We start from the raw sequence: 20,308 nt of genomic DNA on the forward strand, positions 1-20,308 counted from the left end.
CACCACCCCCTTCTGGGTGAACTTGAGGGCCTTGTACCTCTTTAGGGATGCTCTTAAGGCTCCACCAAGCCTGTTTGGGCCTGTTTGTAGAGAGGAAAGTACCTGGAAGTAGGAAACACTTCTAGGTTTTCCAAAATGGAAATTTAGCAGAAACGTATTAATCCACTTAATCTACCTATTCTCTCCCTCCACCTCCAAATGCTATTCATACTCATCTTTTGTAAAAGAAGCTGAAACCACAGATGACAGTTGTTGCACCAAAGTGAAAGGAAATATGACCGACTCAACTTAGTTCACAGGACACATGCTTTTAAGGTTGTTTCAGAGTGGAAATAATCTTTGCTTGTTGGTACCTCAGGATGGCCCACAGTTTTTTCAGTATTTCCTCTGTTATAGCCACCCTTGTGGGATGTGTGGTGTCTAGGCTTTGTTCTTATAAAATCCTGGCCAGACCATTTTAGAATTCAGTCAAGGCTACAGCCCCCACAACCCAGATGCTTCTCATGCTTCTAAAGTGTCTTTATCTTCTCAGCCCTGAGGTCTAGTTCTCTTATATAAGGTGGGGTGGCACTCAGGAGAGGAAAGGTCTTATATTTATTTCATTCATAGCAGGAAGTGCTCTTTACCAGGACTCGTCTTTAGCACCAGCAATAGCAGACTCCTGGCCCCTTCTCTGAGCTCTTTTCTGTGTTTCAGGTTCTGTCCTGGTGTCTGCTTTGAATGTTACATTTGAGCATGCTAAAGGTGAGCACACCACCTTCCCAATAAGAAAAGCCTGCCAGAGAAGTTTTGGACTTCCTGTGCAGTGTCAGTTCTGGAGGTTACTTAGAGGCTAGTGCCCTTAATGCTCTTAGACTACTTAGCAGTTGTTTTGCAATTGTGTGTTTAGTGAATCTGATGCAAGAGCTTTGTGTCTCTAAAATCCCCACATTTCCAGGACTCGTCTGAACTTGCTCTTTATCAAGAGATTAATAGTCATTCGTTCAGTGAACCGTGGAACTGAATTCACCCTGTGATTAAAATGAAAAGGGTGAAGCTTGTCTATAAGATTTCCTGAGGATTGGCAGCACCAGAATTTAGAGACCTCAGGCCATTTATAAAGTCAGGAGCTGTTGACCTAGGTGTTGTTTTGGGAGGCCTCCCTCATCAAATGCCTTGTTGGGTTAGACCTGATTCACCCTATCCACTGCTCCCAGTATCTGGCTTAGCCAGCATTGATCTGCAGCATAGCATCTGCAATGTGGATTTTCTAGCTGCCATGGTCACATGTCTCATCTTGGAAAGAACAGGTGTTCCTATTTCCTAATGCCACGGGCTGAGTCAGAAGTCTTCAGTTGTGACCTACTCAGAATTATTGGTGTTGTCATTGGATTTTCCATTCTTCCTCAGTGTTTCATAATCACCTAGCTAACAGCTTTCTTTTTTTCTTTTTCAAAAATCCTCACCCGAGGATATGTTTATTGATTTGAGAGAGGCAGGGGGAGTAAGAGAGAGATTGAGATTGAGAACCACAGTTCACTGAACGAATCCCATATGTGCCCTGACCAGGAGTGAGGAGTAGAATTGGCAACCTAGGTATGTGCCTTGACTGGGAATAGAACCCACAACCTTTTGGGTACGAGATGACACTCCAACCAACTGAGCCACCCAGCCAGGGCACAACTGTCTAAATAAGAGATTATCAGCAGTTGAGGCAGCATTACATGAGATACTTATTACACACATTAGCTCATTTAACACTTCACAGCACATTTGAGAAAGTGGAGCAGAGAGAGTTTTGATACCCTGTTTAGTGGATGAGGGAACACAGCCTTTGAGGTTATGACATACCTTACAGTCGAGAGCTGCTTAAGCATTGGGAATCCAAATATCAAACACAAACCTTTCTAGCTCTAGACCATTTCCTCTGTGCAGGACCTATGCTGCCCTTCCATTTCTGAAGGTGAGCTCGGTCTATAGCATCCATCAACAGTAAGGTGAAGCCCAGGAGTGGCCCTAGTAAACTGACAGTCACTCTCCTACCTCCTGCATTCCATCCTGCCTTAGGTCTGCCTGTTTTCCTAAGGCAGGAAACTGGTTGTACCTTCTCAGAACATCTGTTTGCTGGAAGGATGCAAAACTGGCTCTTGGTGTAGGGTGTATCCTTAAAAGTGCTGGGTTTTTTTTTTCCCTTTAACATTTTTTTAATTGATTATGCCATTACATTTGTTCTATTTCTCCCCCCTCCATTCCCCTCCACCCTGCACACCCCTCCCCCACCATCCCCCCTTTAGTTCATGAACACGTGTCTCAAGTTCTTTAGATTCTGTATTTCTCCTACTATTCTTACCCTCCCCCATTTTCTATCTACTGCCTATGCTACTTATTTTCTGTACCTTCTCCCCCCTTCTCCTTCTCCCACTCCCCTGTTGCTAACCCTCCATATGATCCTCATTTCTATGGTTCACTCCTGATCTAGCTGTCCTCTTAATTTGCTATTCTTTTAGGTGTGGTTGTTGATAACTGTGAGATTGGTGTCCTTTCACTGTTCATATTTTTTATCTTCTTTTTCTTAGGTAAGTCCCTTTAACATTTCATATAATAAGGGCTTGGTGATGATGAACTCCTTGAATTTGATCTTATCTGAGAAGCACTTTATCTGTCCTTCCATTCTAAATTAAAACTTTGCTGGATAGAGCAATCTTGGTTGTAGGTCTTTGGTTTTCATGACTTGGAATACCTCTTTCCAGACCCTTCTTGCCTGTAAGGTGTCTTTTGAGAAATCAGCTGACAGTCTGATGGGAAGTCCTTTGTAGGTGACTGTCCCCTTAGCTCTTGCTGTTTCTAGGATTCTCTCCTTCATTTTAATCTTGGCTAATGTAATGATGATGTGCCTTGGTGTGTTCCTTCTTGGGTCCAACTTCTTTGGGACTCTCTGAGCTTCCTGGATTTCCTGGAAGGAAATTGCCTTTGCCAGAATGGGGAAGTTCTCTTTTATTATTTGTTCAAATAAGTTTTCCACTCGTGACTGTTCCTCTTCCCCTTCTGGTACCCCTATAATTCTGATGTTAGAATGTTTAAAGATGTCCTGGAGGTTCCTAAGCCTCTCCTCATTTTTTTGAATTCTTGTTTTCTCATTCTTTTCTGTTTGGTCATTTTATCCTTCCTTCTGGTCTTCTCCCTTGATTTGAATCCCAGTCTCTTTTCCATTACTATTGGTTTCCTGTGCATTACCATTAATTTCAATTAGTTTAGCCTTCATATGTTCCTCTAATTTGTGACTAAAATCAACCAGTTCTGTGAGTATCCTGATCACCAGTGTTTTGAACTGTGCATCTGAAAGTTTGGCTATTTCTTCATTGCTTAGATTTATCTGCTCTGGGGCTCTGAGTTGTTCTTGAGCCATCTTTTGATCTGTTCCCGGCCCTTAAGTATGAGGAGAGGAGCCTTTGTTGTTTACCAGGGTGGGGCCACCCAGGTCGCTGGTTTGTGAGGCTGTATGTGGGGGTGGGGTCAGAGAGGGAGCAATGGTGGTCCTCTTTGCTCGCCCAGTCCATTTTTATCTAAGCGGAAATGTGAGAGCCCGCTGCCCTGTGACGTGCAGTCTCAATGCTCGCCTCTTCACTGGTTTATTTGCACGCAAATGCTCGACCGACCACAGACAGCCAGCCAGGCCTCTTCCCTGTGTCCACCCGTAGCTAGCCTGCACCTGGGATCCGCACCTTCGGCTGTTTGCGCACCACCCCGGTCAGGGATCTTTTAGGCCAACCAGCTCCGCTGCTGGCTTCGCCCCTCTTACCGGTTTAGCTGAGCATTTCATTGTTTTCGGACTCTGTATTGTCGATTTTCTGTGTGGTTTGGTTATGTTTATTGTTGTTAAAACTTTGTTGTTTTTAGATTTGGTTGTGCGAGGACGCAAGGTGTTTCCACCTACACCTCCATCTTGGCGGAAGTCCCCCAAAAGTGCTGGGTTTTAAACATTGAGAAGGATAACAAGTAAGTACATCTCCCACTGCACTAAGAACAGGGCTTTTTTCCCCTATTGAGAGTTTCCTGGTGTTCTAGCAAGGTCTGAAAAGCTTACCAGAAGTGTTTCCTAGGATAGGTACACCAGCTGGTAAACAGATTTGGGTTCATTCTAAATTCCTTTTGTAACATTTGAATAAGAACATTTGTTTTAAAGTGATTTCACAATTATTGTCTTATTTGATCTTCCCAATAGTCTGTGGTATCTACACTGGGCAGGTATTTATTCCATTTTATAGGTGAAAAGTAAAGAGAGCTGGAGAGGTGTGGAATCTCTGAAGAGATGCACCTTCCTGCCCCTGGCTTCCTCCCTTCTGCTCCTGCTCCCTCCACAGTAGCCCCAGCATTTTTTGTTCCCCAGATCACATTTAGGGGTATAAGAATGTTAAAGTTTACTCTATGTAGATAGATATTCAAGACAGAACTTTAGTGATGCGAGGGGCTCCACCTACAGCCCCCCTCCCCCCATCCCACCCATGAGAATACCTCTACCAAGACATGATCTGCTTGGGGAGGAAAGGTGGCTGGTCTCTCAAAAGGAGAAGGGCTAGGAGCCTGTTCCTCAGTGGGTTTTTATTGGGTTTATTTGCATAGGAATACAGGTGGTATAGGTAAAGCTCATCAGTCCTTGTCCAGCAGTAAGGATCAAACAATAGATAACATTCAGAGAACTATGAGGGCTTATTTAGAGTCAGGGTCAGATAGCTAAAGGGCCATAAAACTTTGAGAAAACAAACTCTTATCCTGCTCAGACCCTTATCAGAAAATTGAGGACATTCTTAGCAAAGCAGGTTTCACATGATTTTATCCATTTTTTCTTAGGCCTGATTGCCCCAGGGAACCAACCCTTTCCAGCACAGGCCTGAACCCACCTCCAGCATTGTTTCAGGCTTAAGTTGGGCAGGGGAAGTAAGGCAGTTAAGATATTAGGAGACTTCTTGTAGACAGAACAAGGAGTCAGGCTATGTCAAAGCTGAGGGGTGAGGGTCTATCATCCCCTTTTGCTATAGCCCCCCAAGGCCTTCCCTGAGGGGCCCTTCATGACCATGTCTGTCTTAGGCCATTTTTCCTTTGAGAAATCTTACCCATCATTGGCTAACCAATCATGTGACCATGCATGGGGGGGGGTGGCAAGCAGGGTGATGTAAAGGGGGCAGAGGCGGTGCCCCTGCCAGGGAGATAAGCTTTGTCTCCTTAGTGGCTTAGGGTCCCAAGGTCTGTCGCTGAGCCTAAGCCACAGAGGGTTACAGCTTCTGAAACCAGGAAGGGCAGTTCCTAACAGATGGGTAAACAACCTGTTTGTTTATATCTGCTGAGGCCTTCTGGGAATAGGTGGCACCATTCAGAATTGACTTAGCTTTGTTATGGTGTTGTTGAGCAGAAACAAGTATGCTCACTTAAAGGTAAAAAGCATTTAGGGGATCTAAAGAGAGAAGAAACAGATCCTGTAATCTAAAGAGATTATAGGGAGAGTCTGGGAGTCTTGTATTCTCTGTTTTACCAGCAAAAACATTTATGGGGCACATATAACACATGGTTTCTATGGGAGTTAATACATCATTTTTGAACTGTGACTCTCCTGAAAACAATGTAGTGGGTAGTAAAAGATCATAGACAAAGATGTATACAATGGAGAGGTATTTGTTCAGACTAAAGAGTGGAGAGAACACACACCCACACCCACCCACCTACCCACCCATGGGCTGAGGGAAGGAAGCTGTACCAATTATCATAGGCCAGCCTTCAGAAGAAAGAAAGCAGAGGCCTTGTGAATTCCAAAACTGGCTAAAAAAAGGAGCCAGAGCCTAATGGATTGCCTGCCCTCACAGGCATGGTGAGGAGCAGCCTGCTAGGCCTAAGGTTAGTGGATGTGGAAGTGGACCTGTATGGAGGATCCAGAGAGGTGCTGGCAAGCCAGTGCATAGCTCTGATGTAGAGAGAGCGTCTGAGGGCAGGGACTGCAGGGGAGACCCTGAGCCTTCCAGGAGCAACAGGGAAAACACAGCATAGATAGATAAATGCAGGAGCTAGCCCAGCTGGTCCCTAAGATGTGAGAATAGCCTGAGCCAGCTCAGAGGCTTGAGAAATACAAGTCATTAGAAAATCCAGACCATAAGAAAGAGGGGGGTGAGGGGGGAAAGTTAGAAGGAAAGAAGGGAGTCAGATCTGAAGAAAGATAAAACCAGTTCCATACCAGTTAATTTAGAGATATATTAACCAAATAAAGTTGGGGGGCTGTATTTTAGAATTTAATCAATATTTTCTTATCCACGCAGCCTCTCCTTTCATTTCGCAAGCTTTCTCAGTAGGCAGTCCATTTGTGCATTTGCAGCAGTTATAACTTAAATTGATGTCTCGGAGTGATTTGGAACATGGTACTGGGCCCAGAGAAAACCTAGTCTGATGGAGTCTTAATGCTCTACCCCTTAGGAAGCTTCTGGTTTAACTGGGGAAATGTGACAATGGCACTTGTGGAAGCCAAAGAATAATCACTTCTTTCTTTAAAGAAATCATCTTTTATTAATGTGATGCCAGTGCAGGAGTGAATTCTGAGCCACTAACAGCTCTCTGGGAGGTAGGTAAGGTCTCCTGATGCCCAACGACAAGCTGTTAAGTGGAGAGAGAGCTGCAGGGGACCCAGTGCAGAAGTGTAAGCAGCCACTTAATTTCCTCTGGCTGTTTCCTCCTCTGCACATGTGGAATAACCACACTAGCTCATGTTGTGGGCATCTGATGAGGCACATTAGCTGGTCACTATGGAGTGTCACAATTTCAGAGTCAGGGGGAATTGTTCTAATTCTAGGGAGCTTCTTGCCTTGCCTGGCCTTCCCCCTTCACCTACCTTCCTCTCTAGTGCTGGCCTATTTAGCTCAGCAACTGGTTTCCAGGGCAAAGAAAAAGAACAGGAATACAAAACAGAATTGTTACAGCTGACTTCCACCAAGATGGAGGCGTAGGTGGAAACACTTTGCTTCCTCGCACAACCAAATCTAAAAACAAGAGTTTTAACAACAATAAACACATCCAAACCACACAGAAAATTGAACAATACAGAGTCCGAAAACAACAAACCATTCAGCTAAACCAGTGAGAGGGGCGAAGCCAGCAGCAGAGCAGGTCGGGCAAAAAAGATGCCCCGTGCGTAGCCAGCCGAAGGCGCAGATCCCAGGTGCTGGCTAGCTACGGGCGGAAGCCAGGGAAGACGCGCGGCTGGCTGTCTGCGGTTGGTTGGTCTCGCATTTGTGTGCAGATAAACCAGTGAAGAGGCAAGCATTGAGACAGATCTCGCAGGCCGGCGGGGTTGCACGTTTGCGCTCAGATAAACAGGCGGGGGCAAGTGGTGAGGCGGACTGAGCGAGCAGAAAGGACCGCCATTGCTTCCTCTCTGACCCCGCCCCCACATACAGTGTCACAAACCAGCGACCTGGGTGGCCCCGCCCCAGTAAACACCAAGGCGCCTCTTCTCATATGTAACAGGCACAAACAGATCAAAACATGGCTCAAGAACAACTCAGAGCCCCAGAGCAGATAAATCTAAGCAATGAAGAAATAGCCAAACTTTCAGATGCACAGTTCAAAACACTGGTGATCAGGATGCTCACAGAACTGGTTGATTTTAGTCACAAATTAGAGGAACATATGAAGGCTAAACTAATTGAAATTAATGGTAATACACAGGAAACCAATAGTAATGGAAAGGAAACTGGGATTCAAATCAAGGGAGCAGACCAGAAGGAAGGAAAAAATGACCAAACAGAAAAATATGAAAAAACAATTCAAAAAAATGAGAGGCTTAGGAACCTCCAGGACATCTTTAAACACTCCAACATCCAAATTATAGAAGTACCAGAAGGGGAAGAAGAACAGCCACAAGTGGAAAACTTATTTGAATAAATAATAAAGGAGAATTTCCCCATTCTGGCAAAGGAAATAGACTTCCAGGAAATGCAGGAAGCTCAGAGAGTCCCAAAGAAGTTGGATCCAAGAAGGAACACACCAAGGCACATCATCATTACATTAGCCAAGATTAAAATGAAGGAGAGAATCCTAGAAACAGCAAGAGCTAAGGGGACAGTCACCTACAAAGGAGTCCCCATCAGACTGTCAGCTGATTTCTCAAAAGACACCTTACAGGCAAGAAGGGGCTGGAAAGAAGTATTCCAAGTCATGAAATCCAAAGACCTACAACCAAGATTGCCCTATCCAGCAAAGTTTTCATTTAGAATGGAAGGACAGATAAAGTGCTTCTCAGATAAGATCAAATTCAAGGAGTTCATCATCACCAAGCCCTTATTATATGAAATGTTAAAGGGACTTACCTAAGAAAAAGAAGATAAAAAAATATGAACAGTGAAAGGACACCAATCTCACAGTTATCAACAACCACACCTAAAAGAATAGCAAATTAAGAGGACAGCTAGATCAGGAGTGAACCATAGAAATGGAGATCACATGGAGAGTTAGCAACAGGGGAGTGGGAGAAGGAGAAGGGGGGAGAAGGTACAGAAAATAAGTAGCATAGGCAGTAGATAGAAAATAGGGGGAGGGTAAGAATAGTAGGGGAAATATAGAATCTAAAGAACTTGAGACACGTGTTCATGAACTAAAGGGGGGATGGAGGGGGAGGGGTGTGCAGGGTAGAGGGGAATGGAGGGGGGAATAGAACAAATATAATGGCATAATCAATAAAATAAAAAATATGTTAAAAAAAGAATTAAAAAAAAAAGAATTGTTATAGTTGAAGTCTTTATCATGCTTTTTTGTATCACCAGATATGGAATGAGTGAGAATATAGTCCTTAAATGGTTTCCCCTGGCAACAGTGCACTAAGTTAACTGACCTTCTTCTGAGTTTTTCTGTGAGTCTCCATGAAGGAGGATTGAACATCTTTGAATGTGTCTGTTTCGGAAGCTCTTGTGCCTTAGACCTGTAGTTTATCAGAGGCAAAAATCTTTGAAGAGTGTTCTGGATCTTCTGGAAGGGACATTGGTGATAGGGATACTGTTGCCATTTCTATCAGATCAGATGTGGGAGTGAAAACCAGTAATGATCAGGTGAACAGCTAGGAGTATAGGAATTATGGAGTTGTGGGGATAGATTTTATAAACAGTCACAGCTTTCTGGTAGTAGTAGGGAGAGGGGGCAGATCTAACTTTTTAGAATTTGTAAGAGCAGTGTAGGGCCCAGGGAACTTCCTGTTGATCTGTTAGTGCAGTACAGGGTCTTAGCTGGGTTCCTTGGTCTGATTCCTCTCCATCTCTGCCCCTTCTCCCTACCTTTCCCTCCCCCTTTTCAAGAGCATTAGTCACTTTATACAAAAGGAGTTGCCAATTGGCTAAAAAAGTAACATTTATAGCTTTCCAAATTCCCTTCCTGTCACTACCAGTATATGTACTTTTTTCAAATGGTTGTGGTCAGTATTTTTGGTCCTTTTTTGTTGTTTTTTAATATTTATTTATTTTTAGAGAGGGGAAGGGAGGGAGGAAGAGAGGGAGAGAAACATCAATGTGTGGTTGCCCCTAGCTCACCCCCTACTGGGGACCTGGGGACCCAGGCATGTGCCCTGACTCAGAATCCAACCTCGACCCTGTGGTTTGCAGGCCAGCATTCAATCCACTGAGCCACACTAGCCAGGGCAGTCCTTTTTTAAACAAATAAGTTTATGTCAACTTTTCTTTGTGTGGCTGCAGGGTTCTGTTGTTTACTATCATTGGAATAGTCCTACTCTGTATTGTTTTCTAAATGCTGTGTATGGCTACTTACCATTTTAGTGTAGATACTGTTAATACTTCTGGAGGTATTACCCAGAGTGGACTCTTGGAATCATTTGGTTGTGTTTGTTGGGAGTAGGTTGGGGTGGGGCAGCTTCTTGTTGATAGAGATTAAAGTCTGGAAGGCTTCTGCATTTGAGATTTGACCTCCAACCTGTTATCTAGGGATTCTGGTGGTTCCTGCAAAGACAGAAGGGATTGGAGTGTGGAGGTCAGACTAAGTGAGGATATGTGATCTTTCAGAGAATGAAGTGAATTGTTTCTGACATTGCAAGGTGGCTTCTGAATGAATGCCATACTATGTGGTCATTCTTTTGAGGAACAGTGACCAGACCACAGGGATGGACAGAGGCTACCTTTCCTGGCACCCAGCCAGTAAGGTTTGAATGTACTCACACTGAGCCAAGAATGTTCTCCACACCCTACCCCAAGCAGCTGGTGCTTTTAGTCCATGTTAAAGACTTAGTATGCTTCCCCCCCCCCCTTTTTTTTAAAGATTTTTATTTGTTTTTACAGAGGGGGGGGGAGGGAGAAAGAGAGACATGAGAGACAAGGGTCAGTTGCCTCTCATGCGCCCCCAACTGGAAACCTGGCCTGCAACCCAGGCATGGAATCAATCCAGCGACCTTTGGGTTCACAGGCTGGTGCTCAATCCACTGAGCCACACCAGCCAGGGCAGGACTTAATATCCTTGATGCTGAGTTGGGGGATAAGCTTGCATCTATTTCCCCTCAAAGCAAAATCATTAAATCATGTTTTGAGTTTGGAAAACTCTTCAAGTAGCAGGCAGCAGATTACTTTTCAGGATTAAAAAAAAAAAACATTTTATTTATTTTTAGAGAGGGAGAAAGAGAGGGAGACAAACATCAATGTGTGAGAAAGACGTCCATCAATTGCCTCTTGCATGCCCCCAAATGGGGACCTAGCCAGCAACCCAGCCCTGTGCCCTGACCCAGAATCAACCAGCAACTCTTCGGGGCATTCAATCCACTGAGTCACGCCCGCCAGGGGCTTCAGCGTGGTTTTTTAAAAACTGCATTTTGTTAGCAGTATGCGTGAGCTATTGTATGCCTGCCTGCCTCTTTCCTTTGGATTTTTTCACTCACCAAGATTTGTTGAGAACCTATTATTTTTAGGGCCCTGGAGCTACAACAATCAGAGAGAGAGCTGTGGCCCTGCCTTTGAGGCCAGAGTCGGAACCTCTGCAAGCTAGGAGGATGGAATTAGGAGCTCTTAGGCAAAAGAGGGTGGGCAGAAGATGTACCTGAAGGGACACTGGCACAAAGTGCTACTGAGAAAAAGAAAATGCCAGTGTGGAACATGTTGAAGTCCCTTCCCCTTCTCCTTGTATTTTTAATCCTGCAGAGGTCATGGTCGATCTGAGAGATACAAACTCTTCTTAAATGTTACATATATTGGTACATAGGTTCAAGGTCATGACTAGCTGTGTGTTTGTACATGACTAATGTTAAGCTGTAACATTTAAGATGTCAATTAGTTATAATGTGTTTTGTAAGTGTGTATAATGTTCAACAGTAAATTATATCTTATATACCACAAACTCTGAAGTCAGTGTTGGTGTAGTAGCAGTTTTGTTTTTCACAAACTTTGAAGTTCAGTGTTGTGTTTTTTTAAGTTTACCATTAAAAATGGCTGAAAAAATATATCAATCAATAAACCAGGAGATGTTGAAGAACTTCAGTGAATGCTATTCAAGTCCAATGATGAGGATGATAGAGTTGAATGTGAAACTGAAAGTGATTCAGAAAATGAAGATTATGTGGAAGTTTGTTCAGAAGATTTGGATACCAAGCAAGATATTTCTAGTAAAGAAAGTGAACATGAATTAGACATGAATGAAGAGTATTTTTTGGAAAGGATAAAGAATCAAAATGGAGGGAAAAAAAATCCAATAAGATGACAAATTAGAAAACAGCCACACTCCGCTGTGCAGCCTCCACTGCCTCCCCAGATCTTCTGGTACCCAGCCATGGTCAACCCAATAGTGTTCTTTGACTTTGCTGCTGACGGAGAGCCCTTGGGCCACGTCCTCTTCAAGCTGTTTGCTGACACAGTTCCAAAGACAGCAGAAAAGTTATGTTCTGAGCACTGGGGAGAAAGGATTTGGTTATAAAGTTTCCTGCTTTCACAAAATTATCCTGGGATTTATGTGCCAGGATGGCGATTTCCCACACCACAATGCCACAGGCACCGAGGGAGAAATGTGATGATAAGAATTTCATCCCGAAGCACACAGGTCCTGGCATATTTCCATGGCAAATGCTGGACCTGACACAAACAGTTCCCAGTTTTTCATCTGCACTGCCAAGACTCAACAGCTGGATGGCAGGTGTGTGGTATTTGGCCACGTGAAAGATGCATGGACGCGTGACAGCCATGGAGTTCTGTGGGTCCAGCATTGGCAAGACCAGCAAGAAGATCACCATTACTGACTGTGGACAACTCTAATAAATTTGACTTGTGTTTTATTTTAACCACCAGCCCATTCCTTCTACAGCTCAGGAGAGCACCCCTTCACCCCCATCTGTTTTGAACATTCAGTAGTCTTTGTGTACTCGCTGCGGTTCATTGGGTCCCAAATTTTCCTTACCCATTCCAAGTCTAGCTGGATTGCAGAGTTGTTTATGATTATGAAATAAAAACTAAACAACAAGAAAAAGAAAAGAGCCACAGGATATTTTGTATCAACTTCCATTAGTTCGGCCAAATGCAAAAATGCCAAGATAGAACTTAAAACTTGGAACTGCTTTATCACAAATGATATTTTAGATCTAATCTTGTTATATACAAATAAATACATCTATCCTATCTTGAGCCAGCTTCATGAGAGATGCTAAATGAATAGACAAAACCGAATTGAAAGCTTTTTTTTTTTTAAGATTTTATTATCTTTAGAGGGGAAGGGAAGGAGAGAGGGAGAGAAATATCAATGTATGGTTGCTTCTCATGTGTCCCCTGCTGGGAACTGGCCTGCAACCCAGGCATATGCCCTGATTGGGAATCAAACTGCGATCCTCTGGTTTGCAGGCCTGCACTCAATCCACTGAGCTACACTAGCCAGGGCCTGAATTGAAAGCATTTTTAAGTCTCTTACATCTAGCTGGTTTACGTCACAGCAGTCAGCTAAATTTTCAGGATTATGGGGGCTATCAGTATTGGTAGTTCTCATTTTGTGAGCTACTTTATTAGTTATTGGTGCACCTGTGCTGTTCATCTGGCAAGTCCCCACATGGGCTCTCCCTTTGCACTGGAAGAGTGGAGGTCTCCAGGGTGAAGGATGAGCTTGTCACATAGTGGGACCACATTTCCCTGGCTGACAGAGGCCCAGTCCTGGCAGCATGCAGCAGGACTGATTAGCCAACTTGTGTTATTTCCTTCTGCCCAGCAGAGTATAGAGTAGGCTGGGGAAAGTCTGCTTGCTTGGTGATTCAGTATAGCTGATGCAGGTTGTTGGGTACCTTTTGACCTGCTCTGCTTTAAAGTGGAGCTATTAAGAACAGCCTGGCTTAATGGTCTAGTTAGTGATGGTCTAGTTAATGCCCTGTTCTACTGTTTTCTGCATGAGTCCACCCCACCTTTTTTATTTCCAGATTTTATTTATTTATCTTTGAGAGATGGGGAAAAGAGGGAGAGGGAACCATCGATATGCTGTGCCAGAGAAACATCAATCAGTTGCCTATCCTATGCCTCCAACTGGGGACCCAGGCATGTGCCCTGACCCGGAATTGAACCTGCAACGTTTTGGTGTGCAGACTGGTGCTTAAATCCACTGAGCTGCTACACCAGCCAGGGCCCACCCACCTTTTAACAGATAGGATGGGCTGGGTGCAAATGTGCTTGCTGCCAAGTCAGAGCTGCTGTGCTTTATTTTTTAAAGCTCTATCTATGATTATTTGTATATGTTATGTTTTAAGTAATGTTTAATTTTTATATAATTTCAAATATGCAGAAAAAGGATCTCTCATGTCCTGTTTATACAGGTTCACCATAAGCATTTTGCCTCATTTGCTTTACTGGCATACATTCTCTTCCCTCCCCCCTGTATGCATATGCATGTACACACACACACACAAATATTCTCTGAACCATGGACAGTAAGTTGCAGGTGGCTTGCCCATTTACTTTGGACTACTTCAGTATGTACTTCTTTAAAACAAGAACACTCTCACCCTGGTCGGTATGGCTCAGTTGGTGGGCATTGTCCTGCAAATGGAAAGGTCACTGGTTCAATTCCCAGTAAGGGCACATGCCTAAGTTGGGGGTTTGGTCTCTGGTCAGGGCATGTGCAAGAGGCAACTAATCAATGTTTTTCACACTGATGTTTCTCTCCCTCTCTTCCTCCCTGCCTTCCCCTCTCTAGAATCAGTAAAAAAAAAAAAACAAACAAGCAAGCAAGCAAAAAAACAAGGACATTCCCTTACATAATCAAAGTACAAAAACCCCCAGCAAGTTCAACATTGATACAGTGCTGCTACCTAATCACCATCCATAATCAAATTCTGTCCATATTTGAATATAGTCCCAGCAACAGCAGAGCTTTATTTAGAAAGAAAACACTCCGGAGGCGTGTGGGTGACTCTTCAAGGAGGGCAGAGCCAGCAGGTACTTGGAAAAGTGACTGCCATGGGTGCCACATCATCTGCTCCTTGTGTCTCTACAGGGCCAGAGGAGTAAGGGCAGCAAGAACCACACTTGGAAACAATGTCAGTGGAACTGGAGACCTCAGAGGGGGTGGAGGAGTCGGAGAAAGAGAGCTCTGTGGCCCCGGAACAAGAAAACCATACCAGGTGAGTGACGAGGGCTGGCTCTGTTGAGCCGGGGCCTGCCATGCCCAGCGCACATGGCTGTGTGTACTGGAGGCACTGGGGTACAGTCAGGAGCTGTGCTGCTGTGGCCCCCGAAATGTTTGGCTGCGATAGCAGATAGTACCCTGGGCTGTTCAGTATTCTCCCTGTGTGTCCCCAGGGAGGCAGGGCAGGCACTGCTAGGGGTGCTGAGTAGCAGAATTTGATGGTGTTCCTGGTCTTTTTTACTTTGAAAACCCAAAGCGTTTTTGTCATCTGGGTTGAGAAAGAGAAATAGTAATTAGAAGCAAAGTTGGCATCTAGAAGATCTTTTCCAGTATCTTCTAGACCCTCAGAATGTGGGAGCAACTCCAACTCCAGGTATTTCGTGGAGGTTTTTTGTTTGTTAGTTTTTTTACTGGGTAGGGCCTGTTCCTCTAAGCCTCAAGTTACTGGGGCCTGTTCTTCATTCTTCTTTTTTTTCAATCCTCACCTGAGGACATTTTTTTTCATTGTTTATAGAGAGAGATTGGCAGGGAGAGAAACATTGATGCAAGAGAGAAGCTTCAATCAGTTGTCCCCTATATATGCCTGGACTTGGACCTGGACCAGGGATTGGGAATCAAACCCACAACTCCTCAGTTACAAGAGGACGATCCAAGTAACCAGGCCACACTGGCCAGGGCTGTTCTTCATTATTCTTCTCATTATATCCCTGTCATTGGCAAAGATATTTTTGTATCTGGAAATGATTGCTAATATTGAACAATTGGCAGCACGAGTCAATCTCCTGAAGAAGCCAGGGAGGCGGGGCCATGAAAGGCCAAGTTTTTCTCACTCTGGTAGATGGATTATGTGTACACAGAAGCCCCTGACCAGTGCCACCATCTTTAGGGTCATGTGTTCTCTCCCTTGTCTGGTACTGGCATGTGTCAGCATAATTCCATCCTGTGTAATTTTAAGCAGCACACATGTAGGTCCTGCCTGGCTCTGTCCTTCCCAGCATTTATCTCATTCTCATCCTACACCTGGACCCAGCCACAGGTAGTCCAAAGGGGCTGAGGCTCCAAGGTGGAAGGAAGGCAGCAAGGCTGGGCCAGGAGATCCATAGTCAGTCTTTCACAATGGTGTGCATTCCAGGGGACGCATTCCCAAAGGCTGGCTATTCCCTGAGGAAGTTAGCAAGTGCTTGCTTGGATAAGAGGTGTGTTTCTTTGGGTACCAGGTGGCCACAGAAACAAAGCATCGTTCATTTGGGTGGTTAAGAGAGACAGGGACACCATTAGGAAGTAGGTTACTGTCATCCCACATTTCCAAGTTCTTGGAAGCAGACTTGTATCTGCCTGCCCTGTGCTTCCTGGCAAGACCTTGCATCTAGGCTGGAGTCGAGTTTCTCAGCAGCCCCTGCCTACCAGGTTACAGGTTAGCAAGCCAGATACCCTGGAGCTGGGAGGGATTAATTTACACATACATACACATACATATACATGTACATGCCCGCATGTACCTGGTTTTTGTGTAGCAGTGATTTTCAACTGGTGTGTGCTACAGGAATTTTTAAATCATGTAATACCTTGTTAATCAGGGGCACTGACCTTTTTTCCCTTTGATTGTCAAATAAAAAAATAATAACGGTCAACACAATAGCAGTCCCATGTGACTGCTGTGTCTTGAACCATAAATATATAGATCATATAACTGAGTTGCATTTTATTGGTCATGTTGCATACTAAGGTTGCATCTAATTAATTCTTGTTACCAAAAATCCTTATATATAAGTGTAGGCATCTGATTTTTTAAAAAAGTCACTGTAGGGTGCCTTGGCCAGGTGGCATGGTTGGAATGTCATCCTGTTGTGGGTTTGGCCTCTGGTCAGGGCACATACCCAGGTTGTGGATTCGGTCACCAGTTGGAGTGCATACAGGATGCAACTAATTGGTGTTTCTCTCTTACATTGATGTCTGTCTGTCTGTCTCTCTCAAATCAGTAAACATATCCTTGGGTGAGGATTAAAAAAAGGTCACTTTGGAGCAAAGTGTAGGTTATTACTACTACTGTCACTTTTTGTAAATCAAAATTATACCTATTTTCTGTTAGATTAGTAAAAAATATATATTTTGATGTGCTGCAGAATTTTAGTACTGTATTTTGCTGTATATAATGTGCACTTTTTTGCCCAAATTTATGAGGGAAAAATAAGGATGTACATTTTACATGGGTATAATGATTACATACCATGGGTATAATAATTCCATGTATATAATACAAAAAACATGGGTGTACATTATTCACGGCAAAATATGGTAATTAGTTTATGTGTCATGAGATGAAAAGGTTTGAAAATCACTGCTCCACAGGATGGCTGACCTCTCTGAGCTCCTGAAGGAAGGGACCAAGGAAGCACATGACCGGGCAGAAAACACCCAGTTTGTCAAGGACTTCTTGAAAGGCAACATCAAGAAGGAGCTGTTTAAGGTTTGTGCCTCAGTCATGGGTGGGGTCAGGTTGGGGGGGGCTTAGTCCCATGAGGAGGGTCCTCCTGGAGTTGCTCCAGTGGGAAAGTGAGGCTTTCTTATATTCCACTCTTCTGATGTCAGGCCATAGTTTTCATGGCTTAAGTGGGTAATGAGAGTGATGTAAAGAAAGCAAAAGTATCCATGTTCCAAAGAATTTATGTCATTTCTTTAAAAAACACAAGTTTCCTAGGTGTATGAAATAATTCACTGTATAAAAACGGGCCTTTGGGGATTCGAACCAGAGTTGCTGCACAAGCCTTTGCAGCTGCTCGGATGCAGTCGGTGGTAGGCTCAGGAGCTACATGCACGCCAAGACCCACAGCCCTTTCTTTCCACGGTTTGTCTCCGTCACCCTCAACAGCTGGCCACTACTGCACTTTACTTCACATACTCAGCCCTTGAGGAGGAAATGGACCGCAACAAGGACCATCCAGCCTTTGCCCCCTTGTACTTCCCTGTGGAGCTGCACCGGAAGGAGGCGCTGACCAAAGACATGAAGTATTTCTTTGGTGAGGACTGGCAGGAGCAGGTGCAGTGCTCTGAGGCCACCCACAAATATGTGGAGCGGATTCACTATGTGGGGCAGAATGAGCCAGAGCTGCTGGTGGCTCATGCCTACACCCGCTACATGGGGGACCTCTCGGGAGGCCAGGTGCTCAAGAAGGTAGCCCAACGGGCCCTGAAACTCCCCAGCACAGGGGAGGGGACCCAGTTCTACCTGTTTGAGAATGTGGACAATGCACAGCAGTTCAAGCAGTTCTACAGGGCCAGGATGAATGCTCTGGACCTGAACCCGAAAACCAAAGAGAAGATTGTGGAGGAGGCCAATAAGGCCTTTGAGTACAACATGCAGGTACTGCTTGGGGCAGGGTGCGAAGGGGCCCCAGTGTGAGCTGATCAGAGCTGCTCAAATAGGCTTTGGTGCATTAGGGCAGATGCACTGCAGCTGGCTTGAGAGAAAGTTGAGGGGTCAAATAGGCCAGAGAGAGCAGGAGCTTAGTGGTGGCTCCACCTTACTTGATAGACTGCCTTTGAGTAGTATTTTGGGAAGGCTGAGGCCTTACCATGAAGTGGGCTTGGGGAGAATGGGCTTGTCTCCTTCCTTCTCACTACAGGATTCTGGTTTTGAGGAATGGAGTTCTTCCTTTTTAGCATGGGTTGCTATGAAAAGTCTTGCTCGTTATGTTCAGGGAGAGAACAAAGGAGAGTGAGGAGCATAAATCAGTTTACAAGTCCCTTTAGATGGTCCCAAGGCTGGTAAGGCCGATTCTTTCCCAGAACCCAGGCCAGCCCGCAGCAACAGTAAAGTGGCCCTGCAGGGGGTGAGGGAGTAAAGTGCCAGCCTGACCACAGGCCCGTTAGCCCTCTAATGACATCAGCAGGTCTCCAGGGTACGTTCAGGATGGGATTCCACTGCTGGGGCCTCATTCTTCCCCATTTCTTTTTCTATTGTTTCTTGCTTCCAAATACCCAGTGGCTGGAATTGGGGAAGTACCAGTACTCACAGTATTTTGGGTCAGCACTTTTGCTTTTACGTCTGTTTCCTGATCATGTCACATGTGAGCGGTGTGTGGTCAGTGCCCAGGGGTTATCCACCATGGTCAGCAGCCATGGGGAGTGGGACAGCACAGGTACAGGCCTATTTCCCAGAGCTTGTGCTAAGGAGAAGTGCCAGGTCAGTGTGGCTGTCCCTGAGTGGAGCTGCTGCTTCGCTGGTTTCCACTCCTGAGCAAGCCTTGCCTGCTGTAGCTCCCTGTCCTGTACAGGACAGGCTTCTCTGAAAGCACAGTGTATGTAGTCCAGTAATGGTGCTGATCCTCTGCTCCTGCAGATATTCAGTGAACTGGACCAGGCTGGCTCCTTGCTTGCCAAAGAAACCCTGGAGGATGGGCTCCCCGTGCACAATGGGAAAGGAGATGTGCGTAAATGCCCCTATTATGCTGCTAAACAAGACAGAGGTAGGTCTTGTCTGCCACAAACTTCCCTCTCAGCATGGGTGTCAACGTTCCCACTGATGCCATGTTCCCTGTTGGTGCTGCCACACAGGTGCCCTGGAGGGTAGCAGCTGTCCCTTCGGAACAGCCCTGGCTGTGCTGAGCAAGCCTAGTCTCCAGCTCATTCTGGCCACTAGTGTGGCTCTGGCTGCTGGCCTCTTGGCCTGGTACTACATGTGAGAGACCCATCATATCATGTTGGCGCCCTCCTCCTGAGTGACTGCTGGACTGTCTCAACCTGTCTCAACCTCCACCCGTGACAAAACCATCACCTCAGATGATCTAAAAAAATATGCTGGATTTGAAAAAAGCATCCAATAAAAGCCAGACACTAAAGCCTCTGCCTGTTAGTGTCCTCTCTGGGCCAGATGCAGGCCTCCCCTCCCTGCAGCCCACAGGCTATAGCACTGGGAACAGCTAGTGCCGCTCAGTGGACTGGCCTGGACGTATGGAACCAGCCATGCTTCTGGGTGCCCACACCTCTCACCAGAGGTTTGCTCCTTTAGTTTTTTCTGTTGTGTCAGCTTTTGGGTGGGTATCGTTCCCTTGCTGGGAGCAGAACAACCAGCCAGGACCAGGCCAGTCTGCTGTTTTGTGGGAGGGAGTAGGGCCCCCAGATGCTCCTACTCTACTGCAGGGCTCTCCTGGGGGTGAAGTGGGGGGACAGAACCCAGACTCTGCTGCCAAGGTACTGGGAGCTCCATCCTGGGAGCCAGTCCTCATCCCTCTTCAGCAGAAACCCTCAAAAAGGATGTGTCCAGCCACGGCCATGCTCCTCTTCTGACTTGTATCATGCTACCGCATTCAATAAAAAGTGGACTCTTCAACAGCGGCCGCCTCCCTCCTAGCGTGGATGTTACCCTTGCTGGTGCCTGACATGCCCCTCCTATTATCCTCCCGAGTGTTGGTTGGTTACCTTATAAATAATTATTAAAAACCATGTATCCACATTATGTAACAGTTGATTGTCTTAAATAGAAATATGAACTTAAATATTTTTATTAATAGGAATCTATTACTTGTTTTATATATTGAGGATATGCGAACATTTTACTCACAAAAGGGTTAAATGGTGGGGAAACTCATTTTAAACTTCGGACCAAGCCTACCTACTTCCCCAATTCAGATGAAGGTAGGGGCAGAGCTGGTCTAAAACCTGGGGCCCAAACTAGCTGCCCTGCCTCCCCCAGAAGCCTTAACCCCAGTGCCTCTGTCTT

At 45.2% G+C, this 20,308-nt stretch overlaps 1 protein-coding gene across 4 annotated transcripts in view; it reads left to right on the plus strand.

Annotated features, from left to right (window-relative positions):
- Window positions 1-20,044, plus strand: part of HMOX2 (heme oxygenase 2) — a 59,742-nt gene extending 39,698 nt beyond the window's left edge. For 3 of the 4 annotated variants that reach the window (XM_053671792.1, XM_053671791.1, XM_053671793.1), the window contains exons 2-7: window positions 3,877-3,975; window positions 14,458-14,584; window positions 16,939-17,056; window positions 17,459-17,950; window positions 18,929-19,055; window positions 19,144-20,044. In XM_053671792.1, the coding sequence (XP_053527767.1) occupies window positions 14,499-14,584; window positions 16,939-17,056; window positions 17,459-17,950; window positions 18,929-19,055; window positions 19,144-19,271 (951 nt within the window). In that variant the 5' untranslated portion in view covers window positions 3,877-3,975; window positions 14,458-14,498 and the 3' untranslated portion in view covers window positions 19,272-20,044. The remainder of the gene's footprint in view (window positions 1-3,876; window positions 3,976-14,457; window positions 14,585-16,938; window positions 17,057-17,458; window positions 17,951-18,928; window positions 19,056-19,143) is intronic. The other variant, XM_053671794.1, reaches the window with a different exon arrangement.
- Window positions 20,045-20,308: the final 264 nt, after the last annotated feature.

The sequence above is a fragment of the Artibeus jamaicensis genome, unplaced genomic scaffold, assembly GCF_021234435.1.
Source record: "Artibeus jamaicensis isolate MK-2021 breed Jamaican fruit bat unplaced genomic scaffold, CSHL_Jam_final contig_700, whole genome shotgun sequence".
NCBI lineage: Eukaryota > Metazoa > Chordata > Mammalia > Chiroptera > Phyllostomidae > Artibeus > Artibeus jamaicensis.